The 19,058-nt window shown below is 45.8% G+C and overlaps 1 protein-coding gene across 5 annotated transcripts in view; it reads left to right on the forward strand.

Annotated features, from left to right (window-relative positions):
* LOC130403088 (inositol hexakisphosphate and diphosphoinositol-pentakisphosphate kinase 2-like) overlaps positions 1–19,058 on the forward strand; it is a 33,441-nt gene that overhangs the window by 10,638 nt on the left and 3,745 nt on the right. The window contains exons 17-29 of one of the 5 annotated variants that reach the window (XM_056607241.1): positions 1,123–1,264; positions 1,963–2,186; positions 3,506–3,633; positions 4,514–4,628; positions 5,001–5,108; positions 7,485–7,601; positions 8,488–8,628; positions 9,128–9,221; positions 10,377–10,502; positions 12,124–12,186; positions 16,332–16,511; positions 18,095–18,232; positions 18,325–18,435. In XM_056607241.1, the coding sequence (XP_056463216.1) occupies positions 1,123–1,264; positions 1,963–2,186; positions 3,506–3,633; positions 4,514–4,628; positions 5,001–5,108; positions 7,485–7,601; positions 8,488–8,628; positions 9,128–9,221; positions 10,377–10,502; positions 12,124–12,186; positions 16,332–16,511; positions 18,095–18,232; positions 18,325–18,435 (1,687 nt within the window). The remainder of the gene's footprint in view (positions 1–1,122; positions 1,265–1,962; positions 2,187–3,505; positions 3,634–4,513; positions 4,629–5,000; positions 5,109–7,484; positions 7,602–8,487; positions 8,629–9,127; positions 9,222–10,376; positions 10,503–12,123; positions 12,187–16,331; positions 16,512–18,094; positions 18,233–18,324; positions 18,436–19,058) is intronic. The other 4 variants (XM_056607243.1, XM_056607242.1, XM_056607245.1 and 1 more) reach the window with 4 other exon arrangements.

A 19,058-nucleotide genomic window follows, 5' to 3' on the forward strand; every position in this document is an offset into this window, starting at 1 on the left:
TTGCAGTGCCAAGTCCAATAGGACGTTGAGATCCGGAGACGGCTTGGTACTCAGGACTTCTTTTGAACCAAACTATGACCCGGTTTGTAGCTACTGCTTAGTTTGATCTCCCAGTGAGCCGCTAATGAAATATGATTAGAGCTAGGAGGACTTAGTCCTGTTGGCTCAAGAATCCTGGAAGCCCTTTCTTTGATGTTTTGGCGTCCTTTTTGAACGTATGGTACCTACCCTGTGGTTTGCTGTGCGTTATTGTGGGTTTGGAATAAGGCTCTGTTCCATTACCTCTTTTGCCATCTCAGCCCACACATTAACAGGTGTGGACACCCCAGGTCAGATCCAGCTTTTGTTGTGATCCAATATGCCTGCCCTCCTCACAATCGTGACTGTGGCTCTCTTTGTAACCGGTTGTCACGGTCTTGTGGACCCAACCGACATTGAAACGAAATGGCCCTTGTCAATGTCATGATTTAATATCTATTTAGTTACAGTATTTAGTTACGTAGCATTTTATCCTGGCTACATTTGTTGTGTACGGGGAATGGGTTAACGTAGCGATTAATATTGCTTTGCGCTTGGTTCTATGAACATCCTTGTACAGACAGCGATATATTGTTTCACTTTCTTATGACAAATGTACTTGCAAGTCACTTTAGATAAAAGCGTCTGCTAAATTTTCTGAAACACAGAAGAGGGACTTTCCTGTTCAATCTGTGTTTAGTTTAACACACGAACCACTCATTGACAAAAGTGAAGTAACGTTGAATATCGTTAACTCTACCCCCGGTCACATCCGCTTTGCACTCTGAGACTTGGAAACAGAAGCTTCTCCTTTCAAGAATCAACACCGTTTGACCAGGTCCTGAAGATCCGATCACGAGTTTGTATTGTGACGACCCCGCTCTATGGAACTGCCTGTCAATAAATATAGTTTATTGTGATGAACGTTACCCGACGGTGTCTGTCTCCCTATGTTCAACGCCTTTGAGCCAAGGCGTTTGGGACAGTATTCAATGTCCTAAAGCAGGCAAACTTCCAATGACAAGTGAGGCCACACTAGTCGCTGCATTCCCATTGATAATCAGTCTCATCAACGTGCCATACTGCTTTTGTATATTTCCTCAGCTTGCGCCGACCACCAGTGCCTCCCTGGTGAACTCAATGAAGATCGTGGAGAATCCCGTGGGTGTGTGTGACCAGGTCTACACGCTCATCCAGAGTCTCACGGCCCAGATCCGCAAGAGGATGGAGGACCCCACGTCTGCGGGTGAGTGGAAAACAGCCGTCCCTGTGGCGTGTGATGAATAATCAATAAGCCCTGGGTCAGATGAAACCACACCCGCCGTGGAACAACATCCCCCGCCGCCAAAAGCCAACCATCCACCTCGGTACTTGACTGTTGGCCGCAGTAGCTCAGGAGGTAGATCGGGTTGGCTGGTAACCCCAAGGTTGCTAGTTCGATCCCCGGTTCCTTCTAGGTGAGTATCAAGGTGTCTCTGAGCAAGGCACCTAACCATAACTTGTCCCGACGAGCTGGCTGTCGCCTTGCATGGTTGACTCCACCGTCGGTGTGTGAATGTGTCCGTTTACCATTTACTTCATGAACCCGGGCTGCTCAGTACATGACATCAAGTGTCAAAGCATTATCGTTAGTTTGAAGAATATATGTGATAACTTTTTAATATATAAATTTACAAATGTTATAAATAATTCTATATTTACCCATTTTATTTTATTTTGTCTCTCTCTTTGTCTCTGTCTCCCTCTCCCCCTCTCCCCCTCTGTCTCTTCTCCCCACCGTTGTCTCTCTCTCTCTCTCTCTCTCTCTCTCTCTCTCTCTCTCTCTCTCTCTCTCTCTCTCTCTCTCTCTCTCTCTCTCTCTCTCTCTCTCTCTCTCTCTCTCTCTCTCTCTCTCTCTCTCTCTCTCTCTCTCCCCCACCGTTGTCTCTCTCTCCCTGGGCCCAGACCTCCAGCTGTACCACAGTGAGTCCCTGGAGCTGATGCTGCAGCGCTGGTCCAAGCTGGAGCGGGACTTCCGCATGAAGAGCGGCCGCTACGACATCAGCAAGATCCCCGACATCTACGACTGCGTCAAGTACGACGTGATCCACAACGGCTCGCTGGGCCTAGAGGACACGCTGGAGCTGTTCCGCCTCTCGCGGGCCCTGGCCGACATCGTCATCCCCCAGGTGAGGAGGGGAGGCGATAGCCTGGCTGTGGCCAGACCAAGCTCAATCGTAGATTTGCACGTCGGTCTGGGGAGGCTGCTGTCACTTTCTTCAGCAACAAGAGGCGTGATCAACAGGCGTAGTTCAAACGACTCTGTTCGCAATTGGCTGCTTGCCAATTGCAAGCCTCCCCAATGTTAAACCGGCCAATAGCGCGCCAGGGGGAAAAGCCAGCTTGCCGATTGGCTCCAGTAAAAGCGGAACGGAAACAGGAAGGTGAATAATTGCTCATCTCCAGCCCCTGTTGCAGGGCAAATTCAGATCGCCGACAGAACGGGCTTGGGGTACCCAGTCTAGGGAGGGTCTATGGCTGCAGCGCAGTGTTTCAGTTTTGTCTGACTTTCTCCGGAAAAAGGAGCCAGTATCGAGCCCGATGAAGTCCACAGCCTGCCTGTAGGTGTCCTGGAGTAAGATGCCATGACCTTGCTCATTAAATAAATGTATCTTAAACTACAACAACAGCAACAACAAACTGATTCACTGCTAGTTGCTTTGGCTAAAAGCCACTGGTAAAAGATTTCAATGTTGTGTGGGGCTGTTGCAGCAAACAACAATGAAATCAGTCACAACCCTTCCATTTGTATGGTATCTTATCTGTGTGAACCCGGGGTGTGTTAGTGCTTTCTGCCTGATCCCCCTGCGGGTTTATTGCTTTTCCCTTCCCTCCAAACATGTGTGGTAGGGCCTTGTGTTCGGGTGCATAGAAGAGTGCTCCTGTAAACACGCATTTGATGCTCAGTTACCCTTCCTATGGGTAAATCCAAGTCAAAGAAACGCACTGATAAGGATAATGTCCTCACCGCATGATTATATATTGTTGTAGCGCGTTGCATAAAAATGACAGCTTAACATGCAATAGCTAGCTACAAAAAATAGCAGTTTGTAGGTTGCTTTTGCATGTCAAGCTATCATTTTATAATGTCTTCAAAACCTTGGACATCGCCGCAGCATTCTAAATCTCAGCTACACTCTAGATTTACTCAGCCCTGAGAACCTTCTCAGGGCTACGCGATTAAACTAATTTGATCTGAGCGTCAAACGATCTCCAAACTAATAAAATATTAATATTCATTAATTGTTTAATGTAAATCTGTAGCTTGATACATATTTGTACATTATTTTCTATTTGAACATTTTGTGTTTTTTTTTTGAGTGTTTTCAAACTTAATAATAATCGTTAAGAATAATCTTGATTTCAATATTGACCAAAATAATCGTGATAATGATTTTTTTCCATAATCAAGCAGCCCTAATGTGTGGTGTGATTGTGTGATTGTCAGGAATACGGCATCAACAAGGCGGAGAAGCTGGACATCGCCCATGCCTTCTGCCTGCCGCTAATGCGCAAGATCCAGATGGACCTCCAGAGGACCCACGAGGACGAGTCGGTGAACAAGCTGCACCCTCTGTGAGTCTCCAGGGCCGGCCCGGGGCCGAGGACTGTCGGTTCTGTCGGGGGGAAACACCTCTGTCGCTTGTCTGTGAAGTAGCAGCAGTGTTGGATGAGTACTACATTAGGGGTGTCAGTAGCTCACGAGGTAGAGCGGGTTGGCCTGTAACCGCAAGGTTGGTAGTTCGAACCTCCGCGTGTCGAGGTGTACCTTAGCAAGGCACGAACCCCTCCTGATGAGCCTTGCATGGTTGACTCCACTGTGAATGTGTGAATGAATGGGTGACTGTCTGGCAATATTGTAAATTGCTTTGGATAAAAGCGCTATATAAATGCAGTCCATTATTGTTGTATTCAATAGATTTGCAAGGCCTCATTCACCACCTAAATCGAAATAGGATTGTTTGGGAACATTTCTTCTGTAATAAGGAGTGCTTTGAGGTTTGAGATGAACCGTTCGCATTGTTATATTTTAATTACCTAGGCCAACTGGACAGCTGGCAATGTGTGCCAATTTATTGTTTTCATGTTTTCCCTCGAATAAAATCCTTCCCAATGCTGGTCATCAGTAGGGCGGAACGATTCGGGGAAATAATCAAATTGCGATGTTGCGACTGCGATTTGATATGGGATTTTTCTTTTTAATGTTCCTTATGTTCTGTATTATTCACTAAACAAGCAATAAACCATTCTATACTTTGACCAACACAACATTTGAAGCAGTCAACATTTAAACTGCTCTTTCCATTAAGCCCCTCAACACCGACCCCCAACCCACCCAGAAAAAAGTTATATTACATCACAATGTTGGTTTGAGTTTGATTAATCGTTCAGCCCTCGTCAACAGGCGACAGAGATGTCTGTGTAACGGTTTGAATGTGTTTTTGTTATTTTTCAGGTACTCTCGTGGCGTGATGTCCCCCGGACGCCACGTCCGAACCCGCCTCTACTTCACGAGCGAGAGCCACGTGCACTCGCTGCTGAGCGTCTTCCGCTACGGGGGTCTGCTGGATGTGAGCCCTGCAATGCACCTCACCCTGAGCCCCACCCAAACACCTCACACTACCCCCCACCCACACACCTCAACTTACCCTCACTCACGCACCTCACCCTTACCCTCACCCAAACACAACCCACCTGCACAGACTGGCCAAAAAAGCTCACCAACTCAGACCTGCACCTTTACAAATAGGGACCAGAAGTGGATTGTTTGATGAAAGTTAGACTGAAGTGTTGGTGTGTTGGTGTGTGTGTGTGTGTGTGTGTGTGTGTGTGTGTGTGTGTGTGTGTGTGTGTGTGTGTGTGTGTGTGTGTGTGTGTGTGTGTGTGTGTGTGTGTGTGTGTGTGTGTGTGTGTGTGTGTGTGTGCCTGTGTGTCTCTCTTAGGAAGAGAAGGACCAGCAGTGGAAGCGTGCGATGGACTACCTCAGTGCCATCTCTGAACTCAACTACATGACCCAGATCGTCATAATGCTCTACGAGGACAACAAAAAGGTATACTTTTGGGTTCTACTTCCCTTAAAGGTCCCATGGTGTGAAAACCTCACTTTATGAGGTTTTCTAACATTAATATGTGTTCCCCTAGCCTGCCTATGGCCCCCTAGTGGCTAAAATTTGCATTCGGTGTAAAACGAGCACTAGGTGTTCTGCTCGCCTTTGATAAAATGGAAGCTCACTGATTTGGAATTTGGCCCTATATGTCGGTATAAGGGGCCAAGCTACCTCCCCTTTCTCTGCTCTTTCCCGCCCAGAGAATTTGGCCCGCCAATGAGACAATGAGCTAAGACCTTGCGAGCACCACATGTGTGTGTGTGTGTGTGTGTGTGTGATTACACACACTGTAACGCAAGTGTTGTACACTTCTTTGTTATTTGGATAACAGTTCTGCTGTTGGTGTTATGGCGCATAACACGTTGGTTCTCTGACGTCTCTCGTATTTCCACAACGAGACTGTAGTGGGGGTTATCTCAGCCATCGTTGAGCCCCGCTGCCCGGGCAGCTCGCGGTTCAGTCCACTTCAGATTGATGTGGTCGTGGAAGAACCAGAGACGTCGGAGAACCCGACGCAGTCTTTTGATCCATAATATATTCTGGAGGCTCACACAGGTTTTCGCCCTGATAATATATATTTTATGATATAGATATCTATGTATAATATGATATTATTTAGATATAGAGCTCAAGGACTCCCGAATATTTACAGAACACGGCTAAAGGCTGTGTGCGCCTCACCATTGCGATACATCCACTCTGTAAACAGAGCTCATGGTTCCGTGGCCGCAAACTGCTCAGGGCCACACCCCCACCCTCCTCCTTGACCCGCCTCTCTCCTCCTCATTTGCATTAAAGCTACAGACACCGAAAGGGCGCGTTTGGGGAATGCTCAATGAGCGACCGGCTCGTAGTGGCTGTAATTCTGCACCACGGCTGAATTTCGGGAATGTCTTCAGATACTGTGTTAGGGGCCCAATGATATCTATAGTTAAGCATCCACAAAGTAGCATGCCATGGGACCTTTAAAGTTTTCCTCAAATGCTTTTAAAGGGGACATATCATACCACCAGGTGTGAGTGTGATTAGCAATTACAAGCAGGTTTGACACAATGCTGCACATTTTGAAAACGGCAAGTAATGGCTAACCACACTCATACCTGGTGGTATGATATGTCCCCTTTAACAATGTATCTATGAACAGGGGTGCACATAACTGGTACGCAAGTACGCATGCGCGGCCATAACCAGGGATGCGTAACGTCACTTGTGTCACTACTGCGCTTTTGCGTAACTTACGGGAGATCGAAAAAAAACGAAACAACAAAATACATTGAGCAGCTACTTGTGCGTTCGCCACCTGGAAAGAAAAGGCAAATGGAGCTGGAGCAGAAGAATATGTTTTTTTTCGAAATAGTGGCACCAAGATGTGCCGTGGCTCGAAACGAATGATAAGCGCAATGAAATGTGCGCTCATGTGCGCTGTGCACTGCGCACACACTGGAGAACTGCGCAAAATCATCTGATCGCAACGTTCCTTTTGTCAGATAATCAAACGCTCCGTGGTCGAGCTGCTGCAGTTTAATAAAAAAAAAAGGTGACGCAAAAAACCTCTGTGAAACTGGGTACGTTTCATAAGAGCCGATGTTACGTGTGGAGCTATGTCTGGGGTGCGTACCAAACACCATCTCCTGGTACTCAACTGAGTAACTCTATAAAGAAGTTATGTGCACCCCTCTCTATAAAACTGTATAGGCCTACACCTCTATTTTGCCCTTATTTGATATTTCAATGTGAAATTGACCATTGAAAGTATCATTAACAAAATTAGGCACTGAGCAGAATGGCAAATGATCAAATTAGGGTCTACCTCGTTGGGAATGACAACATTAACAGTTCCCAGGAGGCTATTCTGTTGCAGAATTCATGTAATTTATTTATGTATATTCCTTTATTCGTTGCGTCATTTATCGAATAACAACGCCATGAAAATGCCCTCAGGGTGACGCAACGTGGAGTATGAGCTAGGGCTGCTTGATTAAGGGAAAAATGTTAGTCAGTACTGAAATCACGATTATTCAAACAATTATTTCTGTGTTTGAAACACGATACATTTATTCAGCATTTCTCTCAATAAAACACTTTGTAACAGAACTTATGGAAAAAATATACCAAATATTAAAATAGAAAATATTCAATATAATTAAAAAAAATGATCCAGCTTTTATAGGGTTAGGGTTAGGCTAATAATTAAAAAAAATAGTTGCTACTCAAAAGTTTGGAGATCGTAAAAAAATAGATGAATTGCACAGCCCTAGTATGAGCTCTCCAATCTCCAATCTCCAATCTGGCGTGTCTGCTGGCCCTCCCTTTCCACAGGACATCTCGTCGGAGGAGCGCTTCCACGTGGAGCTCCACTTCAGCCCGGGGGTCAAAGGGGTCGGTGAGGAGGAGAACGCCCCCACCGGCTTCGGCTTCAGGCCCGCCTCCTCGGAGGTACACCCACCACCTACTGCATGACATAACACTGGATCAAGCAAAGTTGGCTCTTTGATACACTATTTTCTCGCACTGTTTTTATGCAATGTAGAAGCACTCCCTCATGTGAATATTGGCTTGTATAGTATTCTTCTTATATATTGTTTCCCTGCATATATATATTTTTTGCATTTTGTACTTTTGCACATTTGTACTTGTTTTTTACTCTATTCTGTTTGTAACAGGGCAGTAGATTGCTGCTACTGAAAGTGCAATTTCCTGAGGGAACCCTCCCAAGGGATTAATAAAGTTCCTATCCATCCTTCCATCCATCCATCCATCCATCCATCCATCCATCCATCCATCCATCCATCCATCCATCCATCCATCCATCCATCCATCCATCCATCCATCCATCCATCCATCCATCCATCCATCCATCCATCCATCCATCCATCCATCCATCCATCCATCTATTTACCCCTGGAACGGGGTGTTGGGGGTTATCTTATTGCAGTGCGCGTGTGACAGAGTGAATCAGCTTGCCACGTGTTCCCCTTCAAGCCACTTCAGATTAAATGGTCATCTTGACAGGTCTAACCGGGTCCTCATTGAAAGCAATGAATGCTGAAGAAGCACTCTGCAAGATGGAAAGCGCAGCCGTTTGCCCTTCCTGTAGGGTTAGGGTTAGAGGGTTAGGGTGAGGGTTTGATCCTGTCATCTTGACAGGTCACACGGGGCCCTCGCTGATAGCGATGAACGCCGACAAAGCACTCGGCGAGATGGAAAGCGCCGCCGTTTGACCTCTCTGTCCCCAATGGTGCTGCGTCGGGGAGAGGGGGGGGGGGGGGGTGCATGTGTCGTGTGTGTATGTATCCTTTGGTGACGGGCTGTCCCCCCCCAGAACGGGCAGAAGCAGACGGACCCGGGCAGCCTGGAGGACCTGACCCGGGAGGAGGGCGAGGGGGCCGCCGTGCTGTCGGAGCCCATCAGCATGCAGAGGAAGTCCCCGCTCGTACGCAACCGCAAGACGGGCTCCATGGAGGTGAGGCGCACGCCACCAGGGCCCCCGGCCAATCAGGGAGCCTGGATGACATCGGGGTCATTCATATGGCGCCCTGGGACTGGGACTGGCCTCGGCTTGTCGTCCGGCGCCTTGACTCGCCGTCACGCCGTGGTTTATGCATTTCAAACATGGGGCCTTCTCTACAGGGCTTCTCTTTTTGACTCTCGTGTTTAGCATGAGAGCCCCTCTGGTCGATTCTATACTCGTGTTGTTTGCGTTATTCACATAATGCTTATTCATTTTCAGTGGGTTGAGGAATTCTTGGCAACCATAGAAAGTGATGACGTTAAATGAAGTTATATCCTGTTATATCCTGTCATAAGTGCAGTTATAAGTGAAGTTATATCGGAATCACTTTGTGTGTGTGTGTGTGTGTGTGTGTGTCTGTGTGCGTGTGTGTCTGTGTCTGTGACTGTGCGTGTGTGCGTGTGTGTGTGTACGTGTGTGTGTCTGCGTCTGTGTGTGTGTGTGTGTCCAGGTGCTGTCTGAGATCTCGTCGTCTAAAGCGGGCAGCTATCGTCTCTTCCCCACCTGGACTCGTCAGTCACCTGAGATGAAGCAGAGCGGACTAGGTAGGTGTCTGTGTGCTCCCTAGGCTGTGTTGCCATGGCAACTGGTGTATGCGTGCGTGCATCCGTGTCATACAGTCTTTCATTGGTATTGATACACAAAAGAAGCCGTGCAGCTCATTCAGTTGGTGCCGAGACCACCTGAAATGTCATTTAAACACTGAATTTATAAATATAGTCAGCACACATAACACATTTTTGTATTGGTTGCTATTTATTAATTTATTTTGGCCAAGTCGTGGTTCATAAGGGTTTAATGCCCTTTTCAGGATTTTATAATGACTGATTCAATATATGTTAAACAATATACATTTATCTCACTGCATCTACTTTACCTAAATCGGGAGTCCACATTTAAACAAAGTCCCCCTCAAATTGCCTCCAAACCAGTTTAAAGCTGGATGTGTTGAGGGCCGTGGGTAGCCCTGGGGTCGCTGTCCCAGTGTCCCACGGTCCCCTACACATTCCAGGCTGCTCGGGTTCACACGAGCCCCTGGCTCGGCGGCAGCGGCCTCCTAATCCTGCTGTCTGGGCGGGTGCGTGCTGAGCAGGAGGTCTCTGAACACCTGCAGACAGCCTCCCAGAGGGTCAGAGGGTAGGAACTACGCAGCCTCCCCCAGCGGCCCAGGCCTGGCTCTCCCTCTCGCCCTGCCCTGTGTTCCTTTGGTTGTTTGTGGAGTTTCTTATTTTCTTTTTGTTGTTTCTTTTTTGGTTCCTTCATTCCTTTTATTAAAACAATTCTCTCGTGTTCTGTATTAGTATCCTTCTTTTTTTATTTGTCTTATTTGTTTGTCTATGATCTTTCCGTTCTTATTTTCTTTGTTTGTATGTTTGTTTTTCTTTTGTTGGTTCATTCTTTGTTTTGCTTTTTTCCTTTATTTGTTTCCTTTTTTCTCTCTTTGTTTTTTACATTTGCTTCTTTATTTCTGTCTCTCTGTATTTTGTCTCTCTCTCTCTCTCTCTCTCTCTCTCTCTCTCTCTCTCTCTCTCTCTCTCTCTCTCTCTCTCTCTCTCTCTCTCTCTCTCTCTCTCTCTCTCTCTCTCTCTCTCTCTGGGGGGGGGGTTAGCTGCAGTGAGTCACTGGTGATGAATAACTGCATGTTGAGCAGTAGTGACTAACCAGCCCCTCCCCTGGCCTTCCTCCTCAAACCCTGGCAGGGTCTCAGTGTGCCGGGCTCTTCAGCACCACGGTCCTAGGGGGTTCCTCTAGCGCCCCCAACCTGCAGGACTACGCACGCACAAACCGCAAAAAATACTCCTCCGGCAGTCAGTCCTACAAAGATGGTATGTGGTTTTTTTTCGTGCTTAGTCGTTTAGTTTTTGACCATATGATCATTTTGCATCCCCTACTTTCAATGTTTTTGTCCAGAAAATTTAATGTTTTACATTTTTTGGTTACAAAATGTGTGTTGTTGATCACGTTCTATCATCCTTTCTGGAGCATTATTTAAAAAAAATATGAAACTTTCAATTAATTAATAATATAATATAATAATATATATTATTTTACATTTTCATCAGTATAAGTAAAATGTTCCTGTGTGCCGAATAACAATGTCAGTACGGAACTAGTACGCCCCACAATATCAAAAGTGCACCCTGTTAAAATAACACAATCGTGTATTGTTCACAAAAGTCCTACACATTTTTTTTACATTCATTGATATCTTTGTGCATCTATAACAAATCAAAATGATAACTCAACAGATGAGTGCCACAAACACTATGTGCTGTTCTTCCGTGGTGTCTGTCATTGTCCAATAGATCAGCCACCATCCACTGGGTGTCACTGTAGTGTTTGTCCCCTCACAGCCACCATCCACTGGGTGTCACTGTAGTGTTTGTCCCCTCACAGCCACCATCCACTGGGTGTCACTGTAGTGTTTGTCCCCTCACAGCCACCATCCACTGGGTTTCACTGTAGTGTTTGTCCCCTCACAGCCACCATCCACTGGGTGTCACTGTAGTGTTTGTCCCCTCACAGCCACCATCCACTGGGTGTCACTGTAGTGTTTGTCCCCTCACAGCCACCATCCACTGGGTGTCACTGTAGTGTTTGTCTTCTCCCAGCCACCATGTTCTTACTCAGTGTCACCTCTCATCTTGGTGTTATTTCATCCTCCATCTTGTTTCTAATTTGATGGAATCAAGAGGTTTTAGACAAATCGTAGGTGGAGCTCTTCAGCCACCTTGCCGTTTTCGTAATATATATGAATATTGACCTGTCAAAAAGGGCAAATATAAGTGGCCTCGTTATTGGCTGGTCTCTACATGAATTGTTTGGTTGTTCTTGTTTTTATTTGATTTGTTCTCCCCTTTTCTTTGTATGCGTTGGTGGAACCTAATCACTGGGAGATGTTCCAGCCTAAACTGGGAATCATCCTCTGGGTGACATTGTGTCCATTGTTGTCTGTCTTTAACAGTCCATGGCAAAAGAGCCTTAATGTCCTTTACCCATTAGCTGGGTCCATAGCTCCCATCACTCCCATCACAGCTCTCCATGGTTTGAACTCAAGCAGGGGGGGCGAAAGGGAGGCAGGGGGGGGCGCGTAGGCTTGTCTTCAAACCCTGGTTGTGTTGGCTCACTTTTTCCTCATTCGTCGTTCTTCATCTCCCTTCTTGAAATCATTTCATCCCTTCCTGTCTTGAAAGATATTCAATCGAAGTCCAGTCCTGAGAATGCAGTGCAAGTCAGGGCCTACTAACTAATGACACACATCACCGTGGATCCTATAGACCTCAAATGCAGCAATCCACTTTTTTTTGCTTATTTTTTTCATTTTTCTAAAGGCCTATTTTAGTTGAATCCATGTTCCACATATGAGAGGAAATACATTTTGATTGGGATTTTTTTTTACCAGTAGCTCAGGTTTTACGGTAACATTAGCGTTTTTTATTTCCTCAGAGTTGTTGTCTATGCCGGCAGTAAAACGATTTTCTGTGTCGTTTGCACAGTATCCGACTAATGGTATGTCTGCCCTTTTTTTCAAGTATATCTCCACTTCCTCACCTCCCTTGTGTCTTGCATGACTCAAATACATTAGTTTTTCTTTTGCAAAGCGTTTACATTTTGCTTCTCACGGTTTCCATCATGGCCCAACACCCTTCAATAGTTTCTCGTTTCCATTTATAATTAATTCATTATTTTTAGATATTTAATATTTTTAACATTGCAAAAAAAAATAAGTAGCCTGCCCATTGGTTGGGACCTCACTCCTTTAGCACCGCCTCACATTCCCATTTGTACTCGGGGTTCCCACTCAGCTCTGGTGCGTATCGACGCAGACTGATGCTTCTCCGGAGGCTTTTCCCCCCCAGGATAGGCCTCAGTGCGTTTTCTCTGCATGCGTTTAACAGCTATTCTATTAGTTGATCTAACCTCCGATAGCACTATTCTATTAAAGGTGACGTATCATACCACCAGGTATGAGTGTGATTAGCCGTTAAAAGCCGTTCGGAAAGTATGCCTCTTCTTACATCACAAGTGGCCGTGTCCACCTAGATGTATGACGAATAGATGAGCAACGTTTGCTACAGTCATCTGGGTAGGCTGGTAGACTGATCTATCCAGCACACATCTAGGTGGACATGCCCACTAGTGATGTCAGAAGAGGCAGATTTCTAAAACGGCTTGCTGTAAAATGGCTAATCACACTCACGCCTGGTGGTATAATATGGGACCTTTAAACTAAATAACCCTAACTTATACCCTACTTATACCTCCTTGAGTATCATGACTACAAGCAAATCAGAAACTCTCACTCAAAACGTCAGCACTGGGTTCTTTAAAACAGCGTGCTCACAGGAACATCCCTGCTCTAAGAGTTGATCGTATCTATATTCTTACGGTCTGGATGACCTGACCTCCCCAAGATGGCACACCTTACTAGGGCTATGAAATTAACCAAATTTTAATCGTGATTTAGATTTTTGGGTCAATCGATCTCCAAACTAATGTAATCGAAACATATCTATGACCTCAATGAGCTTCCCCCTGATCTGAGAACAGCATTACCACAGTAGGTCAAAGCGTAGGGATCTGCAGGTGGGAACCCTGTTTCACATCCTTCATCAGGTCTGTTGTAAATCTGTCCCCATCACCCCCAACGATTGAAATCTCTCAGTGAGTGCATGTATGTATATACAAATATACACACATGTTAACACCATCAAAAGATGTATAAAGTCCATGTGATAGTCGTCTTGGGGGATGATGGAATGGAGTCCATTTGTCAAGAACATCACCAACGGCGAAATGTTTAACCCTTCCCTGTATACGTTAGGTTTCCGAGTCTCCAGTTATACTGCGGCCTGTTTTGAGATGCATCAACAATTCATATCAAAACGAGATTTGAAAGCGAAATAAGTATTAAACAGGGAAATGTTGGCTCAATCTTTGCTGACAGAGAAAGGGTTAAAGCATTGTTTGTCCCATTAACTCAGTGTCTGTCTTGAATGGCATTTGGTTCCTTCGTTTTTTTGTTGTGTGTTTTAAACTTCATGAAGAGTTAGTGACCCTTTTCAGCACAAATATATAATCATACATGTTGAAATTACAAGATCCGAAATGATGGGAAGGATGTTTAAATCATGTTAGTTATCTTGGATTTTGTTTTCACCTTTCTTTGGAAAGAAAATCAGAATTGCCACTGAATAGTTTTTATTTTACAACGAGTCTAGATTGCTTTTCCTGGATGTGGCTGGCGAGAGATAATACCAGACAGGTCATGATGTATATTTCTTATTTTATATCCAGAGAGGTGATCAAGGTTGCCTTCTCGGCTGTAGGATTCGACCTTGGGGATCTCAACTTGTTTACTTTCTTGGAGGAGTATGTAAGTGACAGTTCACCGAGATTGCTTTGTTGAGAACCCAGGCGGCTCTCACCTGACCACGAGATTGCACTTTCAAGACATTGTTTCATACTCATGTTGTGACTGCGTGGTTTCAGGGTTTGGGATAAACTAACTCTAACTCTGGCGAAAGGCTTCCCACTCCTTCCTTCTGTTTCTACCTTTTTTTTGCAATTAGCAGTGTTATCATTCTTAGTAAGGATCTCAAGTGTTGTTGGAAGGTGTTGCTTATGATGAGTGTCCTGGTTGTACATAAAAGAGTCAGATGGGATTCACCACTTTTTGATGATTGTATAATATGGATACATTTTTTAAAGTCTGACCCAAAACAGTTATTTAAAGTCAATATTACACCTGAGGCTAAACTTAAGAGTCTAGATGCTTCCAATAAAGCAGTGTTTATGTGTGTTGCCTGCTGAGCTATCCACAGCATATGTTTACATCACAGAACAGGAGGATATTGATTGGCCATGATGACAACACCAAGATCAGTGTCCCAAGCTTTGGAAGTAAAACCAGCATAAACATCTCAGAGTAAACTTCAAACGCGACTTGTAGGAAATTGTGAATGACTAACCTCCCTGGTGCATTGTGGCGCATGTGCAGGTCGAGCCCAGTTGAGTCTGCCTTTATGGAAACTTGTTTACGTCCACAGGTTAGACAGCATTTCGAGAGAAAGACACAATATTAGTTTAGCTACTTTTGTCCCGAGTTCTGTATTTTATGTTTGAAGGCCAGAACGTTTTAGTGGTATCTTTGTGAGCCTGCTGTGGTTAAGTTTGCTGATTCTACATGTGTAAACACTGAAAATGTTGCTTTATTAATGACAGTACTGCATAAATGACCATTTCCTTAACCTTGATCCTTTTTATTTCATTGAATGATACGCTGAAAGTGCATGAGAAGACTATAGTGGAAATAGTGGTTTAGTAATACTGCATTTATGAAAGTCGGAATATACCATTGCACATTTGCCTGCTGTGGTCTATGCTGTAAGATTTTTTGGTCAGTGTATTCTGGCTCAAACACATATCCGTCATTCCTTTCACTCAGTAGGAGTTGGCTGAAGTTACTTTGCTTGAGCCGGAAGAGGCTTGTTTGCAAAATAAGCACAAAGGGCTTGATCCATGGAGGACATATAAAAAGTTGTCTGTCAATTTTTCTTGAAATTTCCTATGCTAACCTTGTATGGCTCGTACCCTCGAAACACCTGCTGTCTGATTCTCGATTGCTGCATGCTCCGAGTCTCCATTTCCCAAATTCTTTCACACTCCTTTGGTCTTTCACACGACTTTGCAAATTTATTTGATCAGAAATCGGTCCATCTTTTGTCCGGGCACATCACGCTTGCTAGAATCGGATGCTTCAATGAATTAGCCACACTAATACTACTACGCTATTACTTCTACCACTAAGTGTGCAGTGTTGCCAGATTGGTGACAGTTTCCACCCCCTTTAAGTAAGCGTAATTTTATTAATTATGTGTATTGGCTGCATTATCACATTATGATTAGCTTCCATGCAGGCCACCAATTCAAGCGGTGACTGAGTGACAATGCTATAGACCGATAAAATGTCGATAATTAAAATCGTAATTTCAGAGACAACATATCCCAGGGTACATTGTCTCTTGTCCCAAATGGCTACATAGGCTTTCTAGTGGTGGGCACATTTACTTTGAATCCGAATTTGGTGGTAGATAGACATAAAATTTGAAACACTCATGAACATGGTGCTAATATGAATAGAATCAACCCTGTTGAGTGGTTCAGTTAATGACTTCTGTAGGGCTTTTGAAATATCCTATTTGAGTGGAGATAGGGGACATTTGTGTCAAGAGACAAATCAGTGTGACCTGCAGCAGAGAAGCTATTGGTTGTCATCACACACACACACACACACACACACACACACACACACACACACACACACACACACACACACACACACACACACACACACACACACACACACACACACACACACACCTGCCAGTCGTTCGGCCCAGCCCGCAGACCGTCCCGGTCGCTCCACCCACTCTCCTCACTCCTGTCTCTCACCATTGACTCCACCCTGCGTTGAGTTCTCCCATCCTCCTTCCAAATGCTCTGCTTGTCTTCCCTCCCACACACGGCCTTCTCCCAGCCCCCCTTTCCCCCCAAGCTCACATTCGGCCATTTCATGCCCCGCCTTGCACTCTTCTCCCTCCTCATCCTCCTCCACTGTTCTGTCCTTCCTCCCTGTCCCTCCTCTTCCTCAGAGCCCCTGGAGGACCACCATGTGGCCCAGTTGTTGAACCGCTTCTCCATTGACCTTAGCCGTGGGGGGCACCTGTGCCTGGACGGGGCTCTAGCCCACCACCTTCACCAGTGCTCCTACCACCTGCGCCTGTTCCGCAACTGGCTCGTCTCCGGCCAGGACCCCCTAGAGTATATCTACGGTCAGCCCTCCCCCCCCTGGCCACTCCCTCCCTCTCTCTCTCTCCCTCCCTCCCTCTCTCTCTCCCTCTTTCCCTCCTCCGCTCCGAGCCATCGAGGCGCCTCTGCTTGCTGACTGGTGTGGGCTTGTTGTGAGCGCAGCTGACGCCTCTGTGCCGCCGGCTTGGCCTGATGTTGCTGCTGCATGCTTGACTCATTCTGTACGGCCTCCGGAAGGTTGAGCGAAGAGCCTGCGTGGCGTAGCCAGGCTCTATGAGCAGAGCTCCACGTTTGCCGGACAATCCCTTCACCCGGTTCTGCTGTATGCAAGCTTGTGCTTGAATACTAACCCCGGGAACTTTGGCGAACCGCGAGAGGCCGTTGGTGAGCCCGCCATTGCAGAGCTCGAAGTAGCCTCACTTCCCTCTGTCTTTGGATGTGTTTAATGTTTTAACTGGCATGATTGAAGTTCAGTCTCCCTAACAAAACACGTCTGTTTCGTCGCTGAATACCCATGGACACATAGGGCTATAAGCTCCTTTTATTTAGTCCACTTTATTCACTTTGGTTCATACATAAAGGCATTGTTATTATGCATCATGTGTCTTCCTCCAGAGTACAAACACCTAACGTTGCATTGTTTGAAGGCACACCTCCACTGGTTCGTATAGGAAAAACGCATGTGGATTTCTGTTCCTGGATGTGTTAATGAATGTGCTTTCAAGTGAAAATAGCCAAGGCGTCTTCTTTGAGTTCTTGCGGTTCTTAAAATGTTGTATTTGCGAGTGGTTTTGATTTTCACGTTTGGTGTAAACTAACAGTGGCTGATTTCTCTCTGAGTTATGTGTTGTGCCCTCTGTCGTCGTGTGGATGAACAGCTTTGACTTCTGTGTGGTGGTGCTGTTACTTCTGCTGTGTGGTGCTGTGTGTGCCGCTGTTTGGACTGACTAGAAGAAGGGGAGCTTGGCAAAAAAAAGAAAATGGTATATGTTCTTTTAAGGTGCGCTCCATGTTTAAAGGTGACATATTATACCACCAGGCGTGATAAGCCGTTACAAGCCGTTTTGAAACAGCCTCTTCTGATCACAAGTGGGGGTGTCCACCTAGATGGATGACAGATGGATGAACAACGTTTGCTACAGTCCACTGGGGAGGCTGGTAGACTGATCTATCAAGCATACATCTAGGTGGACTCGCCCACTTGTGATGTGAGAAGAGGCAGATTTCTAAAACGGCTTGTAACGGTCACACCTTTGAAACACAATGAAGACATCCATCCTGTGCAGCTAAAGTAGCCACCTCTACGGGGTCCGCAGGACATTTTGTATGACTTACAAGCCTGATTTGAAATAGAAGCTCCAGGACTTTGCAGGAACCTGTAGCACCCAGGGCAGCTTTGAGACATTTATCCAGCCTAGGGCATGCTTTCTCCAATTCACCCAGCACGCCAGGAGGCTGCCAGGAGGGCAGGGTTAGGCTGAACGGGGTGACTAACTATGGATGATAAGCTGCGCTCCAAGTGGCCGCTAGACCAGTTCTCACCGTGACCGGACGGGTTCCCACGTTTGGCCCCAACTCTCTCTTCCGCATCCTCCTTCTGCTGCAGGCTTCGAGGGCTGCTCCATGGTGCCGTCCATCTACCCCCTGGAGACGCTGCACAACTCGCTCTCGCTCAAACAGGTCAACGAGTTCCTCACCGCCGTCTGCGAGAACGCCGGAGATTCACAGGCCAGGTCCACCCAGGGTAAGGAGAAACGTGCCAGGGACTCGAATTCGGCCACATGGGAAAGATCACGCCTGTCCCTATAACACGTCGGATCTCTCTTGCCCTTGCAGCTCTGTCGGCCATGTTTGACACGCAGAACCAGCCCAACGTGGACTCGTACCTCCCCCAGAGAGTGCTGTCCTCCTCCTCCTTCAAGACCCGGTCCGACAGGCCGGCCTGGTGTGAGTACCACCACTCCTCCACAACCAGGGCCTTTTTATTCAGATATTTTGCCACACTATCTCCCTTGGTGTTTCTATTTCTAGCACTTAAGGTGTCTGTTGTTTATCTATTTATGGGATGCACGATTTGCAGTGGCTGCCAGACAGTTCCCTTGTCAAATTGGTGTCCTTATCTCTTGATACTGTGTCGAGCATTGATTCTCAGCAATGCAGTGGTTCACGAAGAAGGGCTTTTGTTTCTAATATTGTTCTTTCAAAAGACATCGGGTATGGGTACAATTGGTACACTTGGGTATAATAATTGGGTTGCTACCTAAATTCAAGCAAACAAAAAGCATTTCATTTTATGAATTTAAAACATACAACAAACTTTTGACCAACCTATATTTCAACATGTTTCATTAAGTACTGGATGCACTTTTAAAAAACATAAGCATATACTTATGCTGAAAAGGCTATTTTCGATTTTTTGTGCAATGGCTATTCCAATTATCATCTTGTCCATGCAAACAGAACCACCTCCTGACATACTTTAGTTCCTGAAGGGGCTATTTGATTTCCATTATGCTCTCTGTACTACCTCAACCACTGATGTAGTACAGAGAGCATAATGGAAAAATCGC

This window comes from Gadus chalcogrammus, chromosome 14 (assembly GCF_026213295.1).
Source record: "Gadus chalcogrammus isolate NIFS_2021 chromosome 14, NIFS_Gcha_1.0, whole genome shotgun sequence".
Lineage (NCBI taxonomy): Eukaryota > Metazoa > Chordata > Actinopteri > Gadiformes > Gadidae > Gadus > Gadus chalcogrammus.